This window comes from Lotus japonicus, chromosome 1 (assembly GCF_012489685.1).
Source record: "Lotus japonicus ecotype B-129 chromosome 1, LjGifu_v1.2".
Taxonomy (NCBI): Eukaryota; Viridiplantae; Streptophyta; class Magnoliopsida; order Fabales; family Fabaceae; genus Lotus; species Lotus japonicus.
This window is the reverse complement of record NC_080041.1, coordinates 125,017,717-125,042,688: the sequence shown is the minus strand read 5'-3', so window position 1 is coordinate 125,042,688 and position 24,972 is coordinate 125,017,717. Positions and strand designations below refer to the sequence as shown.

The 24,972-nt window shown below is 37.3% G+C and overlaps 2 protein-coding genes and 1 pseudogene across 2 annotated transcripts; all 3 read left to right on the top strand.

Annotated features, from left to right (window-relative positions):
- The first annotated feature begins 196 nt into the window (after positions 1–196).
- Positions 197–2,267, top strand: LOC130732612 (uncharacterized; annotated as a pseudogene).
- Positions 2,268–7,050: 4,783 nt separating this feature from the next.
- Positions 7,051–11,564, top strand: LOC130730270 (aspartic proteinase 36-like). The gene is made up of 10 exons (XM_057582234.1): positions 7,051–7,411; positions 7,623–7,752; positions 7,847–8,097; positions 8,478–8,705; positions 9,200–9,362; positions 9,874–9,947; positions 10,067–10,163; positions 10,286–10,349; positions 10,796–10,867; positions 10,945–11,564. The coding sequence occupies exons 1-10, from the start codon at positions 7,146–7,148 to the stop codon at positions 11,118–11,120; spliced, it is 1,521 nt and encodes a 506-aa protein (XP_057438217.1). The 5' UTR covers positions 7,051–7,145; the 3' UTR covers positions 11,121–11,564.
- Positions 11,565–14,511: 2,947 nt separating this feature from the next.
- On the top strand, positions 14,512–19,287 carry LOC130730269 (polyadenylate-binding protein 7). The gene is made up of 10 exons (XM_057582233.1): positions 14,512–14,875; positions 15,162–15,280; positions 15,377–15,570; positions 15,709–15,968; positions 16,071–16,177; positions 16,259–16,448; positions 17,428–17,717; positions 17,893–18,048; positions 18,430–18,630; positions 18,730–19,287. Exons 1-10 carry the CDS (start codon positions 14,680–14,682, stop codon positions 18,925–18,927), a joined length of 1,911 nt encoding a protein of 636 aa, XP_057438216.1. The 5' UTR covers positions 14,512–14,679; the 3' UTR covers positions 18,928–19,287.
- Positions 19,288–24,972: the final 5,685 nt, after the last annotated feature.

The window sequence follows — 24,972 nt, the reverse complement described above, 5'->3', positions numbered from 1 at the left end:
ATTTTTTTTTGGCACACTACAACAAGCAAATTAATTACAAGTTTACAACAAAACAAATTTCCAATAAATGAGAAATTGCATACATCAAATCTACTATGATTAATCTTGTCACATCAATATATATATTAAAACAGCAAGGGTTATAAGAACCCAATGCTGATGTGTCATCACCAGAAACATTCTCTTCTATGGTGCATTCTTACAGTGAGTGGAATTCCTACATGGCTCACTCTCCTTCCTTCCCTCCATTCACTGATTACGTGTCATTTTCTCCTTCATTCTCATTCTCCAGTCAGATTTTACATGGCACTCATCCACCAATCATCTTTCACCGGTCCCCACCCATTTATTTGTTTCTCTCCATGATTTTCAAATTTTGCATCAGCATTTTAAATCTTAACTGCTGCATTTACTACTCTGATATTAATCCTTGATTGCTTATTTAAAAACGTGGATGTTGATTGTTTACTTTTTAACACTGATATCTATATCTTTTAATGCTAATATCTTATTGATACTATCAACATTCTCAACCGTTTCAATTACTGATATATCTGTTTCCAATCAAAAGGTTTATTCCCCCACACTCCTTAATTCACTCCTTTTTATTTTATATTTCTGTTTCCAATCTAAATATATATATTGATTCGCCCACCCTCCTTATCTCACTCACGCCTGATTTTTTTTAGCCAATCACAGTAATTGCTTACACCACTAAACGTGTTATGTCCACAACCTTCTCAATTCCTGATTCTTTTTAAAAAAGAACTCTTCTCAATTGCAGATAGTGTGCATCGTGGTTGTGAAATTCCTTTTTTCCAATGAAACATAATTATAGACAATGGCACCGAGGCTGTGAATTTTTCAGTGATTCTAAACTCAAATTCAATACTCCCCCTCCCCCTTCTACTATATATAAGATCCTGATGTTCAATTGTTTTTCACTCACTCTTGCTTTGTTCCTATCTTATTTCCTTGCTCTGAAGGAGATTCATTAACCATGGCAATCAAAGTTGATGATGTCTCAGATGTGAATAATTCAAAGGATACTTGGAACATCGTTACAAAGGTGGTTCGTTTGTGGGTTAGTCCCAGCTTCAGTGGAGGGAAATTGCCATTCTCAATGGAGTTGGTGTTGATGGATTCAAAGGTGAATTTATCTGCATTCCTATCTCTGATTCCATATTAATATTATTCATTGATATGCTCTGAAACTTTTTTTTATTAAAAATCTTGCAGGGTTGTCAGATTCATGCTTCAGTGAGGAAAACTTTGGTCTATAGGTTCCACCCCCTGTTGACTGAAGGTCAGGTCTATCAGATTTCATATTTTGGTGTTGGGGACAATCTTGGTGATTTTAGAACAACTACTCATTAGTTTAAAATTAACTTTCATATTCATACCAAAGTGAAGGAGATTGTAAACTGTCCAATAACCAAAAGTCCTTACTCTTTCATTCCTTTGTCTGAGATTATGTTCAATGATCCGGATCCTGCTTATCTATTAGGTATTTTTTTTTTCTTGATTCTTGCATTTTTTTCGTGTTGTTACAATATAAAATTTGTTACTGATACATGTTTTTTTTTTCTAGATATCATTGGTATCCTTACTGGATCAAGCGGTGAGCAAGAGTATGAGAAGGATGGGAAAATTCAAAAGAGAGTTACCATCGAGCTTTTTCAAGATGGGTTAGTAATGCATTGTTTTATAATATATGTTCATTATACTGAATTCTTACAATGTTTGCTCAATAAAATTGCAGGGTTCGTCTTGAATGTGCCTTCTTTGGTAACTATGTTGGACAGATTCTTGGGCAATTGGCTGCTGGTGACATGACAAATGCAGTAGTTGTTGTTCAATATGCTAAAATTAAACCATTCAGAGGTTAGGAATAGTTGGTTATGAATGTAATTGTATTTATTTCATTCGTGTTATACTATGTCTAATATCTATTTCACATCTGTTATTGGATTGGACCAGGGAGGCCAAGTGTTCAGAATGTGTATGGTGCTACTAAGATTTTATTTAATCCAGATGTTGAGGAGATGTTGAGGAGGCAGAACCTGTAACACCCCAATTTCTCAACTGAGGAGTCACATTAGTAACCTAACAAAGTCTAAGGACCAATCTGCAATCCCTAAAAACCAAGGGAATTTTTTTTCTGTAAAACAACTAAACACTTCGGCTAAAAGGTTGGAAACATACCATAACTTTATTTAGATAACTTGTTTCCCGATATACAGTAATAATAGTTTACAATACCATAAGTAAGGTTCAGAATAAACATGCGCACTTTAACAGTGGCGGAAGCAAGACTTTAATAACAGAGTTCTCATAAAGTAAAAGAGACTCCAACATAATCCACAAGAAGAGAAGCAAAGCTGCTTCTCATACCTCTACTCCACCGCTTACAACTCGATCTCCAACTCGAGTAGCTATGCCTCGGCGGAAGGATCTCCATCGCCTAATAGCGTTAAGCGCCCAAACAACAAGTAGCAAATAGAAAGGGTTAACTCCATGCAATTACCATGTATAAAAGAGAAAAATCATGCTGTTCGAATTTAATTACCTGGCATGGTAAATAACTAGCAACATAACTCAACTCATATATCAACAACTTAAACATAAATCGGACTCAGATAATAATAACCTCAACAATGTAACATCAAATCAGATATCAATAAACCAATACGAAAATCCAACAACATAGGGTCAGGTGTTAGTTCCCTATAATGCAACTATATGCTGCTAACAAAATGGATCGATCAATATCGTCTCTCAAGACGGGACAATGATAGGACACACCTCCTCATCGCCACTTATAACGTCATACATGACGGGACAATCATAGGACACACCTCCTAATCGCCACTTAACGTCACACAAGACGGGACAATCATAGGACACACCTCCTGATCGCCACTTAGCACCTCGCAAGATGGGACAATGATAGGACACACCTCCTCATCGCCACTTGACTCAAGCCCTATATGCCAAGTCAGACAATAACAAAGCCCACCCAAGGACCAATCCAAAGTAACCACATGTTCCATCCACTAGGAAGCAGTAACGACAGAAACCAGTAAACGGCCGAAGCCTCTCAGAAAACATTTTCCAAATTCAGCATAATAATCATAATCATCTGCCAATCAATATAAACATCTTCATCTCAAACACAGGCAGTGCGATAAAAGCATGCAAGACTCAAAGACGCTCTAAAACCGAGTTACCCTTACCTTCGTGAGTAGAAGTTGGGCATGGAAATTGCGAACCTAGAACAAAGAAAACACAATCATCAACACAAGCTTCACTAGGAGCAACACGATCTACTAATACTAATCGAAATCGTAAAGAAAGCCTCTAAAGCTTCAGAGTTCCTATTTAGGCACAAATTGACAACGGAGACTTCGTTCGCTAAAACGAGCATAACTCGAGCTACAGAACTCAGAATGACACGAAACCGGCGCTAAAATTTCGACAATTGAAAGAGCTACGCAATGGCTCAGGTCATAGAGACCCAAAAATTATTTTTGGACACGGTACCCAAGCAATTAGGTTTCGGCCACTATGGAAAATAGGGTTTTCGAACTTTTTCTTCGATCTAAATCAATTCACAAGGTAGTTTTAGGGTAAAACTAAGGCAAAGAAATTGTCGGAAAAATTTTCGGACAATCGGGTCGAAATACGACTATCCAGGGGCATTTTGGTCCAAAATAAAGGCTCAAAACTTCAAAGTTATCAGTTCGGAAAACAAATTTGACAGCATTGATCCTCATGACATCCGTGACAACAAATCCTAAAGGCACGAAGTCAGATTACAGCTTTTCGACAATAAATTTTTGAAATGTGCGACTAATGGGGTTTTGAATCAATTTTTCAGATCTTGGACAACTGAATCGCAATCGGCGATTACTGACAGAGGTTTTAGACTCATGGGAACATAAGGAACATAACCCAACCAAGAAATCAAGGAAATCGGACAATTTTAGAAAAAGCTCAAAACTGTGAGCACAGAAACGACTTCAGAAACGCAACAGAAACAGTAAACAGAGGTAGGATTCATGCTAGTTACCTCAATACCTAGAAGTAGGGACGAACTGCACGGAGATTGGTCAAGTTTTCGCGAAAATTTCTCCTCTCCTCCTCTCTCCTTGCTCGCGGCCTTGAATGGGTGAGAATGAAGAGATTTTGCTTTTTCGAGCTATTTATAGGCAGGTGAAATCGCGGGAAAATGAAAATTTCGCGATTCCGATTTTTGCAGCACGTCCACCGAGGAATTCTAAGAGAGATTCTGGCGTCAGAATTCCAGAACTCAAAACAATTACCTATGGTTTGGGAAAAACGATATCTAAAATCCCAAAGGCGGTGTAAGTTAATCTGTCCCGTTAAACTACTTTTTGCTGTGATGCTCAGACGACAAAACTTCCTTCTGAAGAAAGATTGGAAATGTCGAAACAAATCTGGCAACGCGGACGGAAACTTCGTTAGAAGTCCCGAATAGAAAAAGTATTCATCCATCGCTCGAATCTAGGGTTTCGAAGCAAGGAAATTAGCGTCGTCGGACTTCCGAAAAGTGAATACTATCGTGCGTACAGTCTAGAGTTCCGAAATGAAACGCTGGTCGAAGGAAAAATAAAGAAAATCTTTAAATTTTCCAAGGATTCGAAATCTCACTTAAAACGTTGCTCTAAAGCGAAATTAGCCTATTCTGGACACGCTTGCCATAAGGCGGGTGTGCAGACGACTCGCTCTAATTCCTAAAATGACTACGCAACATTCCTCAAGCAATTCCTGAACTTTCTTCTTCATTAATCTTTCTCAAATATCAAACTCCTGTCACGCTTACACTGATTCTACGCGTGAGTCGGAAATTAGCTTGTTCTGAAAATCCAGGTCTTACAGTACCACTCCGTGCAAGGTTAGTTTTTTAAATGAACTTATATGTGTTTAAGTATAAGGGTTCTTAATTTCATCTATATTCATGTGTAGGTTTTTCGAACTGAATGATCCTGCAACTCAAGTTCTTAGCCAGCTTGAGATTTCAGCAAGGGTTTCCATCACTGATTTCAAGACTTTTTGAATCTACAAATATACATAATCTGTCCAACTATCTTTTTTTATTCTATAGTTTTTCTTATAAGTCAGCAAGTTTTTTTCTATATCTTTTAATTTCAATAATTTGATTAGTTCATCTGGGTAGTTATCCTTTCAATTTTTTTTTCTACGTGTCCATTTCAAATTAAATATCAATCTTTATATATTTTTTAATTAAGGAAAAAATATACAGGTCCTTAACCAAATATATTTTAGGTTGTTTAATGTGTGTATTGACATCCTTTGTAATTTCTATTTTTTAAAACCATTAATTTTCTAAATCAGTACAAAAAATAAAGATTTAGTCTTATATATTATTATTATGTTGATATAACAGAAACAAGGAGCTGGAACAGAAACAATGGGTAATCGGTTACTGTGCTATCAGCAACAAGGAGTAACCGATCACCACAGATAGACTTATATATTATATTTATTGATGATTGTAAATTTATTTAATATTTTAATTTATTTTATTATATCTCTTATAAAGCCAATATAGACCCACTTAGGAATTCAGTGCTTTGATAAATAAAAAGGATCAATAAGAATGATACGGTCAATTCTAATTTCAAATTAGAATACTAGCTATTAAAGGGGATTGATTGGGAATCTTACTAGAAATATTTTATTTTTAAATATTAATTAGTAGATATCAGTATATAATAGTACACTGTATTGGAAAATGAAACAACACAAACTGATTGGTCCTGTGTTTTAATTATCTGGAAGATTAGGGGTTTTCTCTACTTTTTTCAGTCTTTACATATGTGTTGCTGTTTGGATTATCCACACCCTAACATCCAATGAAGAATATGGGGTTCCTTGGAGTTATGTGGGCCTTTTCATTTCCCTTATAAAGAAACACTCTCTCTTTATTTTGGGTTCCCTATGTGCCTTGCGGTGTAACTTTTTCATTTTGTTCAATAAATAGAAACGTTTTTGTTCAATAAATACACACGGACAGTTCTATGTTGCACTTTCAAGAGTAAAATCCAGAAAAAGATTAAAAATTCTTATCATTGACGATAAAGGAGTTGTTTCAAATTGTACTCGGAACGTTATATACCAAGAAGTCTTCGACAACCTATGAATGGCTATTTCAATTCTCTTTTTTACTATCTTTAGTGGTAATGCTCAACAAACAAATATTTGTGTTAATCAAACTGTTTTTATTTTAGCTATATTCTAATATGAAGATTCAGGAGGAAAAAATGAGTACTCAAATTGGATGAGTGCAGATGTGTGTTTCCACTTTCATATAATGTGAGTGTTATGCAAGTGCTTTTCATTTTTATCTTATTAAGAATGTTGTTGACATTATCTGATCTATAGAACATAATTTGTAGGTATATTCAAGATGATGGGGGCTAAGTAATTGACATTCAAGATCAAGAGCTACTGATAGCACAACAACTTTTATGTAATCTCTTGATTAGGTGTATTTTGATGAACATGTTGTGTTTTGTAAATTTTAACTGCACAATTTGTTGGCAAAGCAGCAGTTTCAATATTTTTCACTTTAAAAACATGCCAGCAAAGTTGATCGGTTCTTATCTTTTGTTTCCTGGCAGAATGTAGTTTGGAATGATTTGTTAAATATTAATTCTGTTTGCCAAAAAAAAATTGTAATTTTGTAAGGGTATTTGCTATGTTCATTTGGAGGTGGAATCTACTGCTGTTTCCTATGATGCAGGAATTATAACTATTTGGGCGTGATATTGTTCATTTAATCAAAACACATATACTTTGTGCGGTGGAGTTTATCAATTTTTTTTTCCCAATCTTCATTCTTCTTATCATTTAAATTGCATAATCATATTCAGATTTTTTTTTCCATTCCTCATTCTTTTTACTTACATGTTTGCAATAAGATAAATGTTCGCACGGGAAAAAAACTCTAGTTAATATGATGTTACATTATCATCAAATAAGAAAAAAACAATAGCAAAAGACCGAATCTATTGACTTGAAATTCTAATGTCTCTCTCGAGACTTGAAGCATAAAAAGCATCACCAACTGCGTGACCGTTGCGATTGAAGAGACGACAATGCGGGATTGTGTCTCCCTGTTGTTATTGACCCTAACCACCGTCACCGTCACCGTCGTGGTGCTCCCGGCGAAGGTGGTGTACGGCGATTTTCCGGGTAGCTTTCTTCCTCTGGAACGAGCCATCCCTCTGAACCACCGAGTTGAACTGGAGGCACTCAGAGCTCGCGATAGAGCCCGCCATGGCAGAATCTTGCAAGGTCTGGTTGGTGGCGTTGTCGACTTCTCACTCCAAGGAAACTCCGATCCTAGCTTCGGTGGCGACGGGTAATTCCTTCACTCACATGTAGTGTTGATTCTTTCGTTCTTAAGCTTCCATTTCTGGTTCTGATACCCCAATTGGAAGAACATGTGATAGATAGAGTATCTAAGATCATAGTATAGTTTGATACTGTCTTTGTCTTATGCTCATGGTGACATTTAAGAAGCAGTAACATGTACTCTTCAAAATTGGGTTAATCTAGGTTTTCATGTTCAGGTTGTATTTCACTAGAGTGAAGATGGGGTCTCCTGCAAAAGAATTTTACGTTCAGATTGACACTGGAAGCGACATCTTGTGGCTAAATTGCAAAACTTGCAGCAATTGCCCACAATCTAGTGGATTAGGGGTGAGAATTTGGTGCTATTTTTGGGAATAATGAGACATTTAAGAGTGTAATGTTTTGTTCTTATTGTTGGTTATGTTTGTTATGCACTCTGCAGATTGAGCTCAATTCCTTTGACATAGCAATCTCATCTACTGCTGCAACGGTTTCCTGCTCGGACCCTGCATGTTCTTATGCAGTTCAGACTTCAACAAGTGGATGTGATTCTCAGGTTAATCAGTGCAGTTACGCGTTACGGTATGGGGATGGAAGTGGAACATCTGGTTATTATGTTTCCGATACGATGTATTTTGACGTGATCGTGGGACAGTCCATGGCTTCTAACTCTTCATCCAGCGTCGTTTTTGGGTGAGTCCTTGTGCTTTTATGGATAATTGACTGCACTGTATGTGGGATTGGGAGCATGTAAAGAGCAGAGCTGGATAAGAGGGTCCCAGGGGGAGCCTAGCCTTTTGGGTAAAGATTACATTATGAGTTTAATTGATAGCAAATTATATTTCAGATTAAACTAAAAGTAAGCATAAGTATCATAGAAAATATTGCCAATAGGTGAATTTTTCAAAAGGGAGAAAAGGTAAATAAATGGGGTTTGTTTTTCTTGAGGTTGTTCACTATTTTATTTTACCTATTGCTTCCATTGTCGTAGTTTGCACATTTGCTTCCATGTTTATGCTCGTATAGATATTGGTTTTAAATGAACTCTTTTGTGATGATTGTTTTGGCAATAGGTGTAGCACCAATCAGTCTGGGGATTTGTCTCAGTCAAATAAAGCAGTTGATGGAATTTTTGGCTTTGGCCCGAGTGCTTTATCAGTTATATCACAACTGTCATCACAAGGCGTTACTCCCAAAGTGTTCTCTCATTGCTTAAAAGGGGAGGGAAATGGAGGAGGCATACTAGTTCTTGGTGAAATTTTGGAGCCAAATATTGTTTATAGTCCACTTGTCCCATCACAGTACGTTCTCCCTTCTGCACTTCCTTCCTTGTTTTCTTTTCTCAGTTGGTGGACAATTTTCCCCCTAATTTTGCACCACATTGATATGAAGGGAAAGTATAAGTTATATAGTGATATAAGGGAAAGCATAAATTCCATTAATTTCTACAAGAAAATTATGAAGATGGGTATTTGCATTACTTCCTGAGATTAATTGCTTGTTTGGTAATTATGAGATAATCATTCTAAAATTTAGTACAATAATGTATTTAGAGTTGATGACAGGAAACTAAAATCAGCACTGCTAAAATAATCATCATTTTGTACCCCTAGCTTACATAAAGCTCCAGGTTTATTTGGTGCTACCTATAACTAGTCATGAAAGTGTCATCTTGCGGTAAAAGGTTGTATGCCATTATTCCTTTTGTCAAATAACTTGTAGTTCTATATCAGTGTAATATTTTCTATATCAGATATATTGCCGTGTATTTGACATGCTTTTGGTCAAATTTCAGGCCTCATTACAATATAAATCTTCAGAGCATTTCTGTCAATGGACAACTTCTCTCAATTGATCCAGATGTATTTACAAAACCCAACAATGGAGGAACTATAGTTGATTCTGGTACAACATTGACATACCTTGTTCAAGAAGCATACGATCCTTTTGTCAGTGCAGTAAGTTCTCTTTCATACTCTTGAAGTTTTGGAACAATACACTCTCTACTGTATTTATTTGAGCACATAATATCTGATTTGCCCATCTAATTCTTAATATAATAAAAAGTAATGCCTCAGAATAGTAGGAAAGTCTTTTCTGTCTTAACCAGAAGGTAAGGCGATTGAACATTTTAAGGTTGTTGTCAATTTTAAATATGTTACTTAAGGGCTAGTCCCTGGTGATGGTTGAAGATCTATATGACAAGTCTCCTGTATGAGGCTATTTAAACGCCTGTTAATTTGTGTGCACAAACTCTAAAAAGTTCATGTAAACTAAAGTAACCATGATAAATCAATTGCTTGCTTGTAGTCACAGCTCTGTGTGTGTGTGTGTGCTCGCATTTATTTAGTTATTTAAAATGATGTGTTTAAGAGAGGTAAACGAATTCTTTGCCTGACTTTCTTGGCTTGAGTTTAAATTTTTAAGAAATGATATACCATGTACTCATGTAAATAAATGAATGTGTAGATAACTACCGCTGTGTCACAGTTTTCCAGACCGATTATTTCAAACGGAAACCAGTGCTATCTGGTCTCTACCAGGTTATTTCAATTCAAACTCAATGTTGTAATGAAGATGTTTATTTCTCTTTCATCATAAAAAAAGAGAATTTGTCCCATTATGATTTCTGAGGATCTCATTTGAATTTATGCTTGTTCAGCTCGGGTGATATATTTCCAACAGTCACTTTAAATTTTATGGGGGGAGCACCCATGGTTTTAAAACCAGGGCAGTATCTTATACATCATGGTTTCCTTGTAAGTATTTCTTTTTCTCTGTTTGATCACATTCTTGCATCTTTCTTATTGTCTAAGTAGGAACAATTCTTTTGAATTGCATGCCACTGATAATACCCTGATGTCCACCTTTGATTTTATAGGATGGTGCTGAAATGTGGTGCATCGGTTTCCAGAAAGTGCAGGAGGGGTTCACAATTTTAGGAGGTTAGAAGCTGGAAAATTAACTTTAACATAATAAAATCTTCAATGACTTTGTCGAAATAAGCACTCTCTCGGTTATGAAATGTGCTTTTTTGCTATTTGTACAAAAAATATTGCATAGTAAATATGTCTTCTACGTGTAGTAAACAGTATTGCTTAGTCATTTCATTTAGAATTTCTTCTTGCTGGTAGAACTGCACATGGGATTTGGAAAACTAAAAACATCTGGTAAGGTGTTACAAGAACCTTATTCCAAATATTAGTTTTTAAGCGTACAATCTAATGGGACTTCAAAATATGATTAGAAAAGGATTAGATTCTGTCTTTGTCATGGCACCATTCTAAACTAGCGTCAGCAATTATGCTTCTAATTTACCAGCGTCAGCAATTGATTAGTCCCGTGCTTTTAGCAATGGGATTATCTTCTAAGTTTTTTCCTTCTCTTGCAGATCTTGTCCTGAAAGATAAGATTGTTGTATATGACCTAGCAAATCAACGAATTGGGTGGGCCGACTATGATTGTGAGTTCACCATATGAACTCTTCCTTTCCTGCAAATATGGTCCTTTACTTTTGTCATGATTCTAATTGTTGCTCAGGTTCCTTGGCTGTAAACGTCTCGGTTGCTGCAAGCAAGAGCAAGGATACGTACATCAGTGCAGGACAGATGAGTGTCAGCAGCTCCCAAATAGGCATTCTCTCCAAGTTGTTACCTGTAAGCATGGCGGCTTTTCTTGTGCACATAGTTTTCATGGAGTCCCAATTTTTGCAGTAAATCTCCTCCAAGAGTCAAAGCTCATTCTTTGAAAACTTACTGGGATTGGCAGAGTCATCACCATACACTTCTGATATTTTGAAACGGAAGTGGTTGGTTGCTGTTTTCTGCTCTGCATTTAACCATATTAGTATCTTTCCATTAGTATGATGAAAATGGGGTTCTCATTGTAAATGGGCTCTGTTGGTTAGAAGTGGAAGATTTGTACATTGTATATCTCTGAAGTAGATGGAAATTTTGCTATTAGAAACAGCTCTGTCTGACTGCATAACACAGTTTACCTTGGGTTATCATTTTAAGCTGAAGTGTATAGGAATGCCATATGATCATGGTTTTCTATTCATGTTCATGAGTTGTATTGTCAATTTGTCACCGAAGTATCTCTGAAGAAATGTAAAGAAGCCCTGAAAAATATTTCTTAACATAGAAAGATAATTATCTTTATTCTTCTATAGTCACACCCTTGAATTAGGGGAATTCTAAGGTCTTTTTATTGTTCTTATATGATTTTTTTTGGTACATCGGAAAGATACCCAACCCATATGTCCCCCAACTCCCACCATTTGAGCTATCATGCGAGGACGTTCTTCTATGATTAAATTAAATTGCATTTTCTTCATCTTGTAGATATTAAAGTCCAAATCATTGAACTTAACACCAATTTAATGCAAATAAACTTTTTAATTAGGAATAACTCTTCTCTTTCTTTGATTTTTAACGTCAAGGGGACAATCAATTTTCAACTTTCTAACATCATCAACTTAAAACTTAAGATCGTGATTAAAGATTATGTGTGAAGTTTTAAAGTTGATAATAAAGGCGTTTGCAATAATCATTTTATACTAGGCAGTTGATAATAAGTTACCTAGTGTTTTTAATGCATTAATTAAGAAATTACTACAATAGAAAGTTTTTATTTAAAAGTGATTTTTAGTTTAATTTAATGCACTATTTTACATGACATGGTAACTTGTTCACCATGTTTTTTTTATTGCATTCTATCTCATCGTCTTCGATTCTATTCTGCAATATTTGAGAATTGTCATCAATATCTCACCGGCTTAGGTTTGAGATGCACTAAAAGCTTATTTTCATTGGATGTTGGAATTTTTCTATTGCAGATACATTAAATCCAAACTTTTATACATTGAATATGTGGCTTTTAATAAGAAATTTTATTTTATAAATTCACAACTAACATGTCGTTTATCAATATAAGTCGGTAAAATTTAGTGTCTAAAATTAGTGATAGAAGTTACAAAAAGGAGGAAAAAATGAATGCTACACAGTTTTTTAATGTTAAAATAAATTTGTGGATACTACTACAAATTTAATGTTAAAATGAATGATAAACTATATTTTTTTCTTACATGTATTCTTTAAGAAGTCAAGTTAGGAACATTCTAATGATAATGAAGCTAACTTTATCGGTGAGAGCTTTTTCCATCACAGTACTCGAGTCTTAAACCTTCTCGAGTCTTAAACCTTACTTTAAATGAGTCAAACATCCACCATTAAACCAACTACTCATCAGTAGATATTATTTTACTTAAGGAAGTGAAATATTATTTTTAAATTTAATAAAGAAAATATTACAACTGTTTTTTTTTTTCTTTTGTTAAAAATTGTGTGAAGGAAATGAAATGAAACGTGTCACTATTGCGTTTGCTGGTGCGAAGCGTTTTTCTTGTTAGAAACAGTCTCCTCTCCTCCTCCTCCTCATTCCTCAACGCCTCGTATTCCCGTTTCTTTCTCTCGCTCACTCGCTACTACTGAATCTTGTCTTCTTCGCATTTTCTTTACTTCCCACGCGCTTTTATGATCACCCTCTCAAGTCTCATCTCACATCATGCATCTTCAACCTTCACCAACTATTGTTTCAACTATTGTTTCCTTAAACTTGGGGTATAATAAATGATCCATTGACATTCCAATTGAAGTAAATACATAATGTCTTTGACCACAAATTAAAGCATGACCAAAATATTATTGCCAATAAATGATTGCCCATTTTGTCTTCCTCTTTTGCCTCATTGCTTCATTTGGCTCTCTTTCCATTACTGTTAATAATGATATCTTTTCTCTACTAAATATACATTAAATAATAATATTAACTTTAGAAACAAAATCTCGTTTATTTTTTTGATATATCGGAACGATAAATTGCACCCGCCAGGGATCGAACTCTAAACCTCTCATACCCAACTCATATGTCCTTAACTCCTACCACTTGAACTATTCTACGAGGATAAAATCTCGTTTATTAGTACTCAAAAAATGCCTTTGAAATTTTGTGAAATGAAATGTATAAATAAATTGTGTGTATTGATGAATTGCCTTTGAATATCTTTTTTTAATCAATACATTCACATTAATATTTCAATTTCATCTAATTTTAAAAGAAAAATGCCAACACTAAGGAATTAACATATTACATATGACAAGCACGGCCTAGTGATTCTTGAATTCACATTGAATATTTCTTGTAATTTTTTATTTTTTAAAATTGAGATAGTTGTTGATAAGAGCATGTCGTCATGCGTGTAACATTATTCATTTATGAATTCAACAAATTAAAAAAATCAAGAAAAAAAGTCATTTATACATCATATATGAACTTTAAAAACTATATTTTATTCAATATTTTATATTTTTAAATTCTTAACAAATATACTAAAAACACTTGTTAACATGAATCTACTAAAGTATCAATCAAATAATGTCAAATGCTTATTCAAAATATAAGAAACCATATCCACCTAAGATCTGTAATATTTGTAAGAAAATCCTTAAGAATCATGCAGAAATAGTTTTATTAGTTAGAAATATAAAATAATAATTGATTTACTTATTTCTTCAAAAGCCAAAAAATGATTTAATATATTTTTTTTCAAACTCACCTTTTTGTGGATAATGATGTATATCCAAATCCAAAAATCCATAACTAACACTGAATATTAATCTACAGGCATTGCATTGATGAGATAAGGCTCGAATATTCATAGATATAGACATAGTATACTAATGAGTTATGATATATACACACCTTTTCACTTCTTTTCCACTTTCATTTCTATCTATTTCTCTTTTCTCCATCAATCAAATCACATATCACATCGTTACTTTCTCTCTCCTTTCTTCTTATCTCTCTCTTACTCCACCTCTCCACACCTCATTTTTTAAGTGTGAAGATATAATTATTCGTATACTAATAATAAAAAATGTCTAAAGTCAAACATTTAATATTCATAAAAAAGTAAGTCAAACATTTAATTAATAAAGAAAGTGTAACCCACGCAGCGTCTTAGCGCGTGGGTGCGAGAGTCCGTGGTTTATATGAGTGAACGGCCATGCATGCTGAATCGCCCCTACACTCACTCGCTCACACTCACACCACCATTTCTCTCTCTCTCTCTCTCTCTCTAACCTTCTCATTTCACACACTCTCTCATTTTCTCTCCCAAATTTTCCTTCTCTTCATTTTCCTCTCTTCCAAGATTCCCCTCTCTCTCTCGTTTTCCCTCTTTCGTTCATTCTCCAATCTTGCGCGATTCAATCAATGGCGGTTCCTCCATCGGTCGCCGCCACTCCGGCGTCTCTTTACGTCGGCGACCTCCACCCTGACATCTCCGACGCCCAGCTCCACGACGCTTTCGCGGAATTCAAGAACCTCGCCTCCGTTCGCGTTTGCAGAGACTCCTCCACCGGCAGGTCACTCTGTTATGGCTATGTCAATTTCCTTTCTCCTCAAGACGGTAACTCACTCACTCACTCATCCTTTCTTTCAGATTCAGTTTTCTTGAACCATGCATCGTTAATTCGTTCTCCTAGATGATGATTTTCTTTGATTGCGATCTTGATTCGTTACTGCAATGCAATGTGTCTTTAATCTTTTTCCTAATTTCTTGCTTGCTGCGATATAGATGAAATTGGAAAAGATTTTGTGTTGATTTTGTTCTCTTATGATGAATGTGTTGATTAGATTTTGTGTGTGATTTACCGTAATCTGCTCTGTTCTGTTTGATTTTGGATTTTGTGTAGCAATGCAAGCAATTGAGGTGAAGAATCATTCAATGCTGAATGGAAAAGTGATAAGGGTCTTGTGGTCGCGTCGTGATCCTGATGTTAGGAAAAGTTGCATTGGGAACGTTTTTGTGAAGGTATATAGTACTAACTAGAATGATTTGATATGAAATCTTGGTAAACCAGTAGTGTAGTGTGGTTCATTGTTGTTTCTGGTGTGTGTATTGTGGCAGAACTTGGCAGAATCTGTGGATAGTTCTGGACTGGAAGAAATCTTCAAGAAATATGGGAATATTTTGTCCAGCAAAGTTGTCATGGCTGATGATGGGAAGAGCAAAGGATATGGGTTTGTTCAATTTGAATCAGAGGAGTCTGCAAATGCTGCCATTGAGAAGCTCAATGGCTCTACTATCAATGATAAGCAGATGTATGTGAGAATATTCTGCATTGTTTCTTAGTAAATTGTTGAAAATTTTCATTGTTTCTTTGATTGCTGTCTTCAATTTCTGTATACCTGTAATTTCCTGAGATGAATTTTGATATATATGATGAATTCTTGTCACAGATATGTTGGGAGGTTTGTGAAAAAAAGTGAGCGCATTTTGCCTGGCCCTGATGCCAGTTATACTAATTTGTACATGAAGAATTTGGACCTAGATATTACAGAAGCACTTCTGAAGGAAAAGTTTTCCTCTTTTGGGAAAATCGTTAGCTTGGCTATTTCAAAGGATGAGAATGGGATGTCAAAGGGCTTTGGCTTTGTGAACTATGAAAACCCAGATGATGCTAAAAGGGCCCTGGAAGCGATGAACGGATCACAACTAGGTAGTTTTTTTTGCATCCTTTTACTGTGCTGGTTTTCTGCAGGCATAGTTGACATTTCTTGATGTACATGACAATGACATGGTTTTGATTTTTCTTAAATAGGTTCAAAGATTCTGTATGTAGCCAGGGCACAGAAGAAGGCTGAGCGTGAGCGGATCTTGAACCATCAATTTGAGGAGAAAAGAAAGGAACAAATCTTGAAATACAAGGTAACTTGTTTGCCATTCTTTCCTAAATTTAACTAGCCATTATGTTTTCAGTTGTCTTGAATGCTATGTTTTAACTTCCAGGGATCAAACATTTATGTGAAGAACATTGATGACAATGTAAGCGATGAAGAACTGAGGGACCATTTTAGTGCATGTGGCTCTATAACTTCTGCAAAAGTTATGAAAGACGAGAAAGGGATAAGCAAAGGGTTTGGTTTTGTCTGTTTCTCTACTCCTGAGGAGGCCAACAAAGCTGTGAACACTTTTCATGGTAAGTAAGTTCAGTTGTGTTTGGGACATGATATATGCTTCAGTGTAGTACTTTCGCAGTAATACAAAAACAGGAATATAATTGCTTGCTATAAGTTCATAAGAAAAAGAATGTAAGACTTCAGTGATATATTTATTGTGTTACAATCTAGAGATTAAATATATTTTATTCTGTGTGCAATGAACTTGTTGCTTTTTATGTTTAGATGACTGGAGGGAATATATGGACAAGAATAAACGCTTATAATTGTTTTATCTTCTTATTCCACAAGATTTGATAATTACTAATAATTAATAAAATACTAGTAGAGGAACTACTCTCTGTGCTTTGTATCATTACTAGGGTTCCTTTCCATTGCTGGTGAGTTCCTGCCAAGTCCTTTCAAAGGGTTTTATTTATGATTTTTAGGTTTCATTTTTCTGTATGTGAGGTTTCATTTTTCTGAGGATTCCTGTATACACTCCACTGTATTGCTGATTTTTGAAAAGGGATGATTCTCTTAAAATTTTGAAGAAAATGTTTCTATTAGCCATTGGGATTATGAGATAAGTCTCTTCTAAAGTGAACTCGTCTATACAGTTCCAGGCAAGGGTATGTCAACTCTTGATTTAACTTAAAGCATATGATGATCTTACCTACTTAAATTTAATGGTGGATGCATCCTTACTTGCACATTTTCTAAACAAGTTCATGAGTGGCTTGTGATATGGACATGATCAATCCTACATGTTAAAGCAAATAAAGAATAAAAAATATATTGTGTCAACATATATTACTTTTAGTATATTGGTTTGGAACTGAAGTTATGTTCTGGCAATGTTGCATCTCTGCCTCCACAATTATTAGCTTGATTTTTTGTATGAATTGTAGAATATTTTATGCATATGACACTTACATTTAGCTACATTTTTTTTCTGCAATGCCTTTATTGTCTTGTCTTGACTCTTGATTGTGTCTAAGTTGATGTTAAATCCTGCAGGATTCATGTTTCATGGTAAACCACTATATGTTGCTCTTGCTCAGAGGAAAGAGGACAGGCAAGCACAGTTGCAACTCCAGTATGCTCAGAAAATAGCAGGACTAGCTGGACCTTCAACTGCCATTATTCCTGGTGGATATCCTCCTTTCTACTATACAGCTACTGGTGTTGTTCCTCATGTGCCTCATCGAGCTGGGCTTATGTATCAACCTCTGGCAGTGAGGCCAGGATGGAGGGCTAATGGGTTTGCACCTCCTTCTAGATCATTTCAACAATCACCCATTCCTGCTGTGAGTAACAACTTTGTGTGGGAATCGATAAATCGTTGTATTTCATTCACTTTTTTCATTATTTTTTTTAATAAAAATGGAATTCCTGACTAAATAGACACATTTATTTAATTTGGAGAAACCAGTCCTGTTTCTGTGGGATTTTAATGAGTCATGTATATGTATTATCTTTCAGTCACAGGTTGCTAACAATAATAGGCAGCATAGGCAAAACAGGGGCAGGACTAATGGGCATGCAGGATCACAGGGAAATACTCACTCTGTTAATATGCCACAAGCCCAACAGGCTTCTCAGCCTGTGGTCTCTTCAAGGGAGTCAAGTACTCAGCAGGTTTATCTTTTGGAAACCCCCTACTCTCCCCTTTCTCGTGCATAGAACATGATTTGATTTCTAACATGTCACCGATCTATTTGCTTACCAAAAAAAAAAACCGATCTATTTTTAGTTGTAAATGCTTATGCAATGCATATTCTCAGTACAAAATATCTAGTCTCGTGGTGGTGCCAAGACTGCCAAGGCCACTTGTTTCAGTGAATAACACTTAAAAATGCTCTAATAATATTCAAAAGCTCACCTTCAGGACTAGAAAAAAATGTTTTCTTCTGTTCATTTTAAAACTATGGAGATGGTTGGATTTTAATTCGAGACTAGTGCTTTTAGTCCCTTAATATGTTTCATAGGTCTGTTTTCTTAAGTTTCTTTCCTTTGCAGAGAACTGGACAGGCTAAGTACAAAGCTAGTGGACGCCAACATGAGATGGAAAAAGGATCTGAATTCTCATCTAGTGGTTCAAACCCTATCGGAGGGTCCCAGGGATCTGAAGTGCTGCATAGCATGCTCGCTGCTGCTACTCCTGAGCAGCAGAAAGAGATACTTGGCGAGCATCTATACATGCTTGTCCAGAAGCTCAAGGTACAGCAATGCACTACACTATTTTACTTTTGGTGTTAAAGGCTAGGTTTTTGGATTCTCCAAAAGTATATTTACTATATATAACACCATGTTGAGCAGCCTAGCCAAGCTGCAAAGATTACTGGGATGCTTTTGGAGATGGACAATGCAGAACTGCTGCTTCTCCTGGAATCACCAGAGTCTCTTTCTGCCAAGGTGGAAGAAGCTGTCCAAGTGCTTAAGAACTCCAAGAACAAAGTTTCTGGCCAGGATAAAATTCATTCAAGTTTCCTTTCAGCTGAGGTTGCAGTGAACTGAAAACTTCATCCTAGAGAGATGGCTCTTGTTAGAAGCATAGATCATGACTGGTTGAAGCCTCCAATAACAACGCTAACTCAGAAATTTGATACATGAGTTTTGATATCCATATTACCTTTGCAGTATTTCTTATACAGCAGTATATTTCCTTAAGAAAAACAACTTATGTTTTCTCACCTTAGAGTTGATAAGAATTGGTAGTGATGGTAACATTCATAGACAAGTTTGTTTGGGATTTTGATTACATGGATTAACTTCGATGAATTTGGTTCGATATTTGTCATTTTTCATTCATATGCTACAGTAGTACAGACATGTACACATGAATAAAATGCAAACAAACATGAAATATTTTTATTCGCCTTATATTGAATAATGATAGCTAAAATTTAATATATAACCTCAATTAAATTTTATTCACCTTATATATTCTTATCAACAACTTGGTTGATTCCTCCCTGAAAAAAACTTGATTGATTCCGTGGAAATAACAAGTTGGTTGATAATGAGGTCTTTGTAGTTTTCTTCATTGCAAAACTTTTGCTCTAAATAATGGTGTGGTTACATTAACTACTTTTCATTTGTAAATTCTCTCATTTTCACAAGAAAGATTTATTTTGATTTGAGAGGTGGGCTGTTTTTCCTTTTTAGATTAGATGTTAGGAGGCGAATTATTAACTAAAATAAATGAATTTAACTCCTTAATTACAAAATCAATATGCTAGATTGAAATAATTATAATCTTAGCATATATATCATAAAACCATCTAAGCTTTATATTTTTGTAGGTGTTTCAGATTCAGCTATTTCGGCTTTTTAATTCCCAACAAGTACATATTTTCGGATTTTCAATTCCTAATATGTATGGTGTGGTTAGTGATGAAAACTGGTACTAGTTTTTACAAATTTCGGAACACAAATAATTTTGTACAATTCCGGATTTTAAAAACTGGAAATGTAAAAGCACATTACCGGGTTTTCAAATTCCCAGAAGTGTTGGAGTTTTTCTTCTGATAATTGCAAAACCCATAACACATAATACATTTTAATTATGGGTTCTCAAGATCCCGTAACATATATTATTATAGTAGGAATTCAAACTCTCATAACGTAAATAGAAAAAAAAAATCAAATATACTAAACAAATAGATCAATTTATGTCCCACGAATTAAAACCCGGAGCATAAAATAGCCATATGTTCTAACTTCTAAGTTTTAAGAATTCGGTATTAAACTTATGTGATGGCAATATAATATTTTACTACAATTTCAAAAATAAATAAATAAATAATATTTGACTACATTTTAAAGTGTGAGGCAAATTGGGTGATGAGTGTGCCAAATTAAACTCTCAACCCACAAAGCCCCATATAAGTGGGCTAGACAGACAGCCCATACAATTTTTTTTTTAATTTGTATTGTTTCCTAAATTTATCATGATGACTCTAAATTGTAAAAATTCTGATTTCCCTAGATTTCCTCTGCTAGGGTTTGTTCCTCTTCTGGCGGTATCCTCACTAGATTTCACCAGGAAGAGTGTCTCCTCTCTAGTTAGCTAGAGCTGCTTGCGGTGTTTTTCCTCTAGTGTGCTAGAGCTCGCTCTCTTTTTTCCACTCCACGATTTGGTTCTCTGAACTAGATCTACCCTGTTACCAACCCATAGTCCCAAAGCCCTTGTGGGATGGAAGAGGACCACACAGGGGGCTCTCACAGTACTGAGAGCTCATCGACCCAGCTTCCGAGTCTTGGCATAGATGGAGCTACGATTAACTTACAGATTGAGGAGAATGACAACACGGAGCTAGCGCGAAGAGCTCTGGTGGGAAGAGTGATCTCGTCAAAGACTCTGAACAAGAGCGTTGTGAAGAGTATGGTGCTGAAAGCCTGGGGTACACCTGAAGATATTCAAGTTACTGATATGGGGGTGAATACACTCCTCTTCACCTTCAAAACTGAAGAGCAAGCTAGGAGAATAATGAAAGAGGCCCCATGGCATATCTTGGGCAACGTGGTTAGCTTACAGCACTGGGAACCACAGGTATCCATCTTTGAGATCAACTTTGACAAGATCCCTTTTTGGATCCAGATCCATGGGATGCCCCTAGAGGTGATGAACACGAACAATGCTGTGAAGATTGCGGGTAGGATTGGTGATGTCATAGAGGTGGAAGACCCCAAAGTAAATGAGATGCTACTAAGGACGTTCTACAGAGTCAGGCTCTACCTGGATGTGACCAAACCCCTCCCCACAGGGTTCTGGGCTCCTAGAAAGGAACTCCCAAAAGCTTGGGTCTGCATCAGGTATGAGAAGCTGCAAGGTTTGTGCTTCCGCTGTGGAGTAATGGGACACGAACAAAAGGGGTGCAAAAAGGACTTGGCCATGTCTGCTTGTAATCCACACCTTCCTAGGTACTCCCAAGCCCTGGGTGTGCCTCCCGCCAAGTCCTTAGCCAGTATTGCCGCTTCCAAGCCTATGGAGAACCGCCATGAACCACAGAGGGAAGGGAAGCAACCCACAAGCTCCTCTGGCCAACCCCATGATTCAGTAGAGCTAGAATACTGGAGAATGAAAGTAGGAACAAAACCAATGAAGTTTGTGACTGAGTTCCCACCGAATATGCCTAGGCCAAGCAATCTACCTCTAAATACTCCCATCCCTGAAGTTCATGCAACCCCTGTAGTGATCTCCCCACAGATCCCTCCTGACTCCGAGTCGCCGGCCACTGCTGAGAGGATGGTAACGACAGTAGTAGCACCAGTGGATAAGGAAGCTTCCTTTTTAAACATAGATGCTGACTTTGTCCTGGGAACAGGATCAGCGCGATCCAATAACTGGTACGAATGTATGATAACAAGAACGTTGCTGAAATCGTCACTGATATCCCCAGGGCTAGGCCCTAGGAAACTCAGTGACCTTGGAATAGTCAAGGAAGATATTGGACTACAAGAAGAGGTGGTGACTGTGGATTACCCAAGTCCAACTCACCAAGGGGTTAGCACTTTTGGTGCGAACTTAGCTGCCAGTGATGTCCACAGAGCAAAGAACACTCTAGCAAAATGGGAAGCAAGGTCCAAGGCGCGAAGAGGGAAAACTAAAGAGAGAAATAGCCAGAGTAAAACTGTTGATGGGGAATACTATGTCGAGTTCCCGAGTGAGGAGGATAGTGGGACCAGTTTGCACGAACCTGAGGAAAACAACTTGGCAGTGGGCTTCTCCAGGTACATCAGTCTGAAACGGGAAAGGACAATGGAGGAGGACTCTAATGATAGAGGAACAAAACAACAAAGGATCATCTCTATGGAAGGAGACTTATGCTCAGGGCTACACATTATCACTGAGACAACAACAAACATGGCTGGGGAGGCGAGCCTTATCGTGCCCCACCCCCCCAGATGAGTATCATCAGCTGGAACTGTCGTGGCTTGGCGGTTGCCACGACGAGTTCAGAGCTCAAAGATCTTTGCAAGAAGATCAAACCGGCCTTGGTGTTTTTGATGGAAACTAAAGCTACAATGGAAAAAGTGAGAGACATTTCACTTTCGTTAAAATTTAATAACTTTACTTGTGTCCCTACAGCAGGTGCTTCTGGGGGACTGGCTCTCCTCTGGGATGACTCAGTTGAAGTGGAAATCCTGGACTCTTGCACTAACTATATCCATGCGGCAATTACGATTAAACAAGAGCTCGACACTTGGGAGTGCACCTTCCTCTATGCACCCCCTATTTTTAGCCAGCGAAGAGTTATGTGGGAAAAAATAGCAACTCTCAAGCCACTGTTTGATAGAGCTTGGTGCTGCCTTGGAGATTTCAACGAGGTTCTCTCGCAGGCTGAAAAGGATGGCCTCAGACCAATTGCAACTAACAGGTTGGAGGCTGTTTGGAACTTCTTAGAAACTACAGAGCTGATGGACCTGGAGATTAAAGGGTGTAAGTACACCTGGTTCAGCAACCCAAGACACGGTTTTGTTACAAGGGAGCGCCTTGACAGGGTTATGGGCAACTGGGGATGGCGTCGCTGCTTCCCTCATGCGGTGGCCTCTGCCCTACCCAGTATTTCCTCAGATCACTCCATTATCCATCTCCAGTGCTCTCCCAAGCTATCCAGTGGTAGAAGCTTCAAATATGAAGCCTTCTGGGAGGAGGATGAGGATTGTGGTAAAATTATTCAAACAAGCTGGAGGACCAGCCAGGATGATGAAGACCCCTGGAAGATTTTGACAAAGAATTTCAAACATTGCTCGAGAAGTCTCCAAAGCTGGCACAAAGAAAAGTTCCAAAGAGCAGATATGGAAATCAGCAAGCTGAAAAGAAGTCTACAAGCTATTCAGACAGCTACTCATCCAGTGATTGATTGGGAAGAGGTAAAGAATATTAAAGCAAAGATTGCTGAGTTATGGAAGAGGGAGGAAATCTTTTGGGGCCAACGTGCAAGGATTAAATGGATGAATTGGGGAGATAAGAACACACATTTTTTCCATGCCTCAACCCTGCATAGAAGGAACAGAAACATGATTCACAGACTAAGGTTGGACTCGGGAACCTGGATTGAAGGTCAACGTAACATAAACAAGGAGGCCCTGGCTTATTTTCAAAAGGTGTTCCAAACGGAGGGGAGTACTAATCCTGACGCCTGCCTGCATTTTATCCCAGAAATTATCTCTGATGACTTCAAGAGCCACCTCTCCTCACCAGTCTCCGAGGAAGAGATTAAGTCTGCGGTTTTTAGCCTGGGCAGGAGTAAAGCCCCAGGCCCAGATGGCTACAGCGGTATCTTCTTCCACAAGAATTGGGCCACGGTGAAAGATGAGGTGTGCAGGGCTGTTCTCCTATTCTTTGAGCAGGGATTAATCTCTGATGATGTTAATGAAACTCTACTGGTTCTTGCCCCTAAAGTCTCTCACCCCGAGCACCTGAGCCAATACAGGCCCATTAGTTGTACAAACTTCATGAGCAAAGTCATTTCAAAAATCCTAGTGCTAAGATTGAAGAACCAAATGCCCAGCTTAATTTCGCCACAACAAACTGCCTTCGTTGGAGGAAGACTAATCCAAGATAACATAGGCATAGTACAGGAAATGTTTCATACTCTAAAGAAACCAAGATCAAGAGAGGAGAATGCCATCATAAAGCTTGACATGAGTAAAGCATATGATAGAGTTGAGTGGTGCTTCCTAGAGAAAGTTCTCCTAAAGTATGGTTTCCCGGAGGTTTGGGTGCAAAGAGTGATGACTATGGTTAAAGGGGTCTCTTACAAAATCAAAATGAATGGGTTTATGGGAAAAGCTTTCAAACCTCAAAGAGGTCTAAGGCAAGGAGACTCGTTGTCTCCTTACCTATTTATTCTAGTCTCGGATGTGCTCTCCCTCATGCTTATGAAGGCCCAGGATGACAACAGAATCAAGGGTATGAGAGCTGGCCCACAGGCCCCTGTACTAACACACATGTTTTTTGCAGATGATTCTATCCTTTTTGCTGCAGCCAAGGAGGAAGAATTCTTTCAGATTCAAAGCATCCTGCAACAGTATTGCTTGTCCTCAGGTCAGAGAATTAATGTGGCTAAATCTGGCCTCATAGCGGGGAACAATGTACCTATGTTGAAGAAACAAAGGCTTGCTGAAATCCTAAATGTTAAGATTTGGGACTCACCTGGGAAATACCTGGGGTTACCTGCAGAATGGGGAAGCTCCAAGACTTCTGCCCTTCATTGGATCCGGGAAAAGGTGATGATTAAGATCGAAGGGTGGCGTGGGAAACTCCTAAACCAAGCAGGCAAGGAGGTCTTGATTAAAGCAGTCCTCCAGGCTATTCCCACCTATGCGATGGCGATCCTTAAATTTCCTATTGGCTTTTGTAAGAAAATTTGTGCAAAGATTGCTCAATTTTGGTGGAGGCCAAGCCGGAAGGAGAGGGGTATTCACTGGCGTAAATGGGAGATCCTTACTCAGAGCAAATCTGATGGGGGTTTAGGCTTCAAGGATTTCGAGCTCCTAAACAGTGCTTTACTCGCTAAGCAAGCATGGAGGCTGATCAATGAACCGGAAACG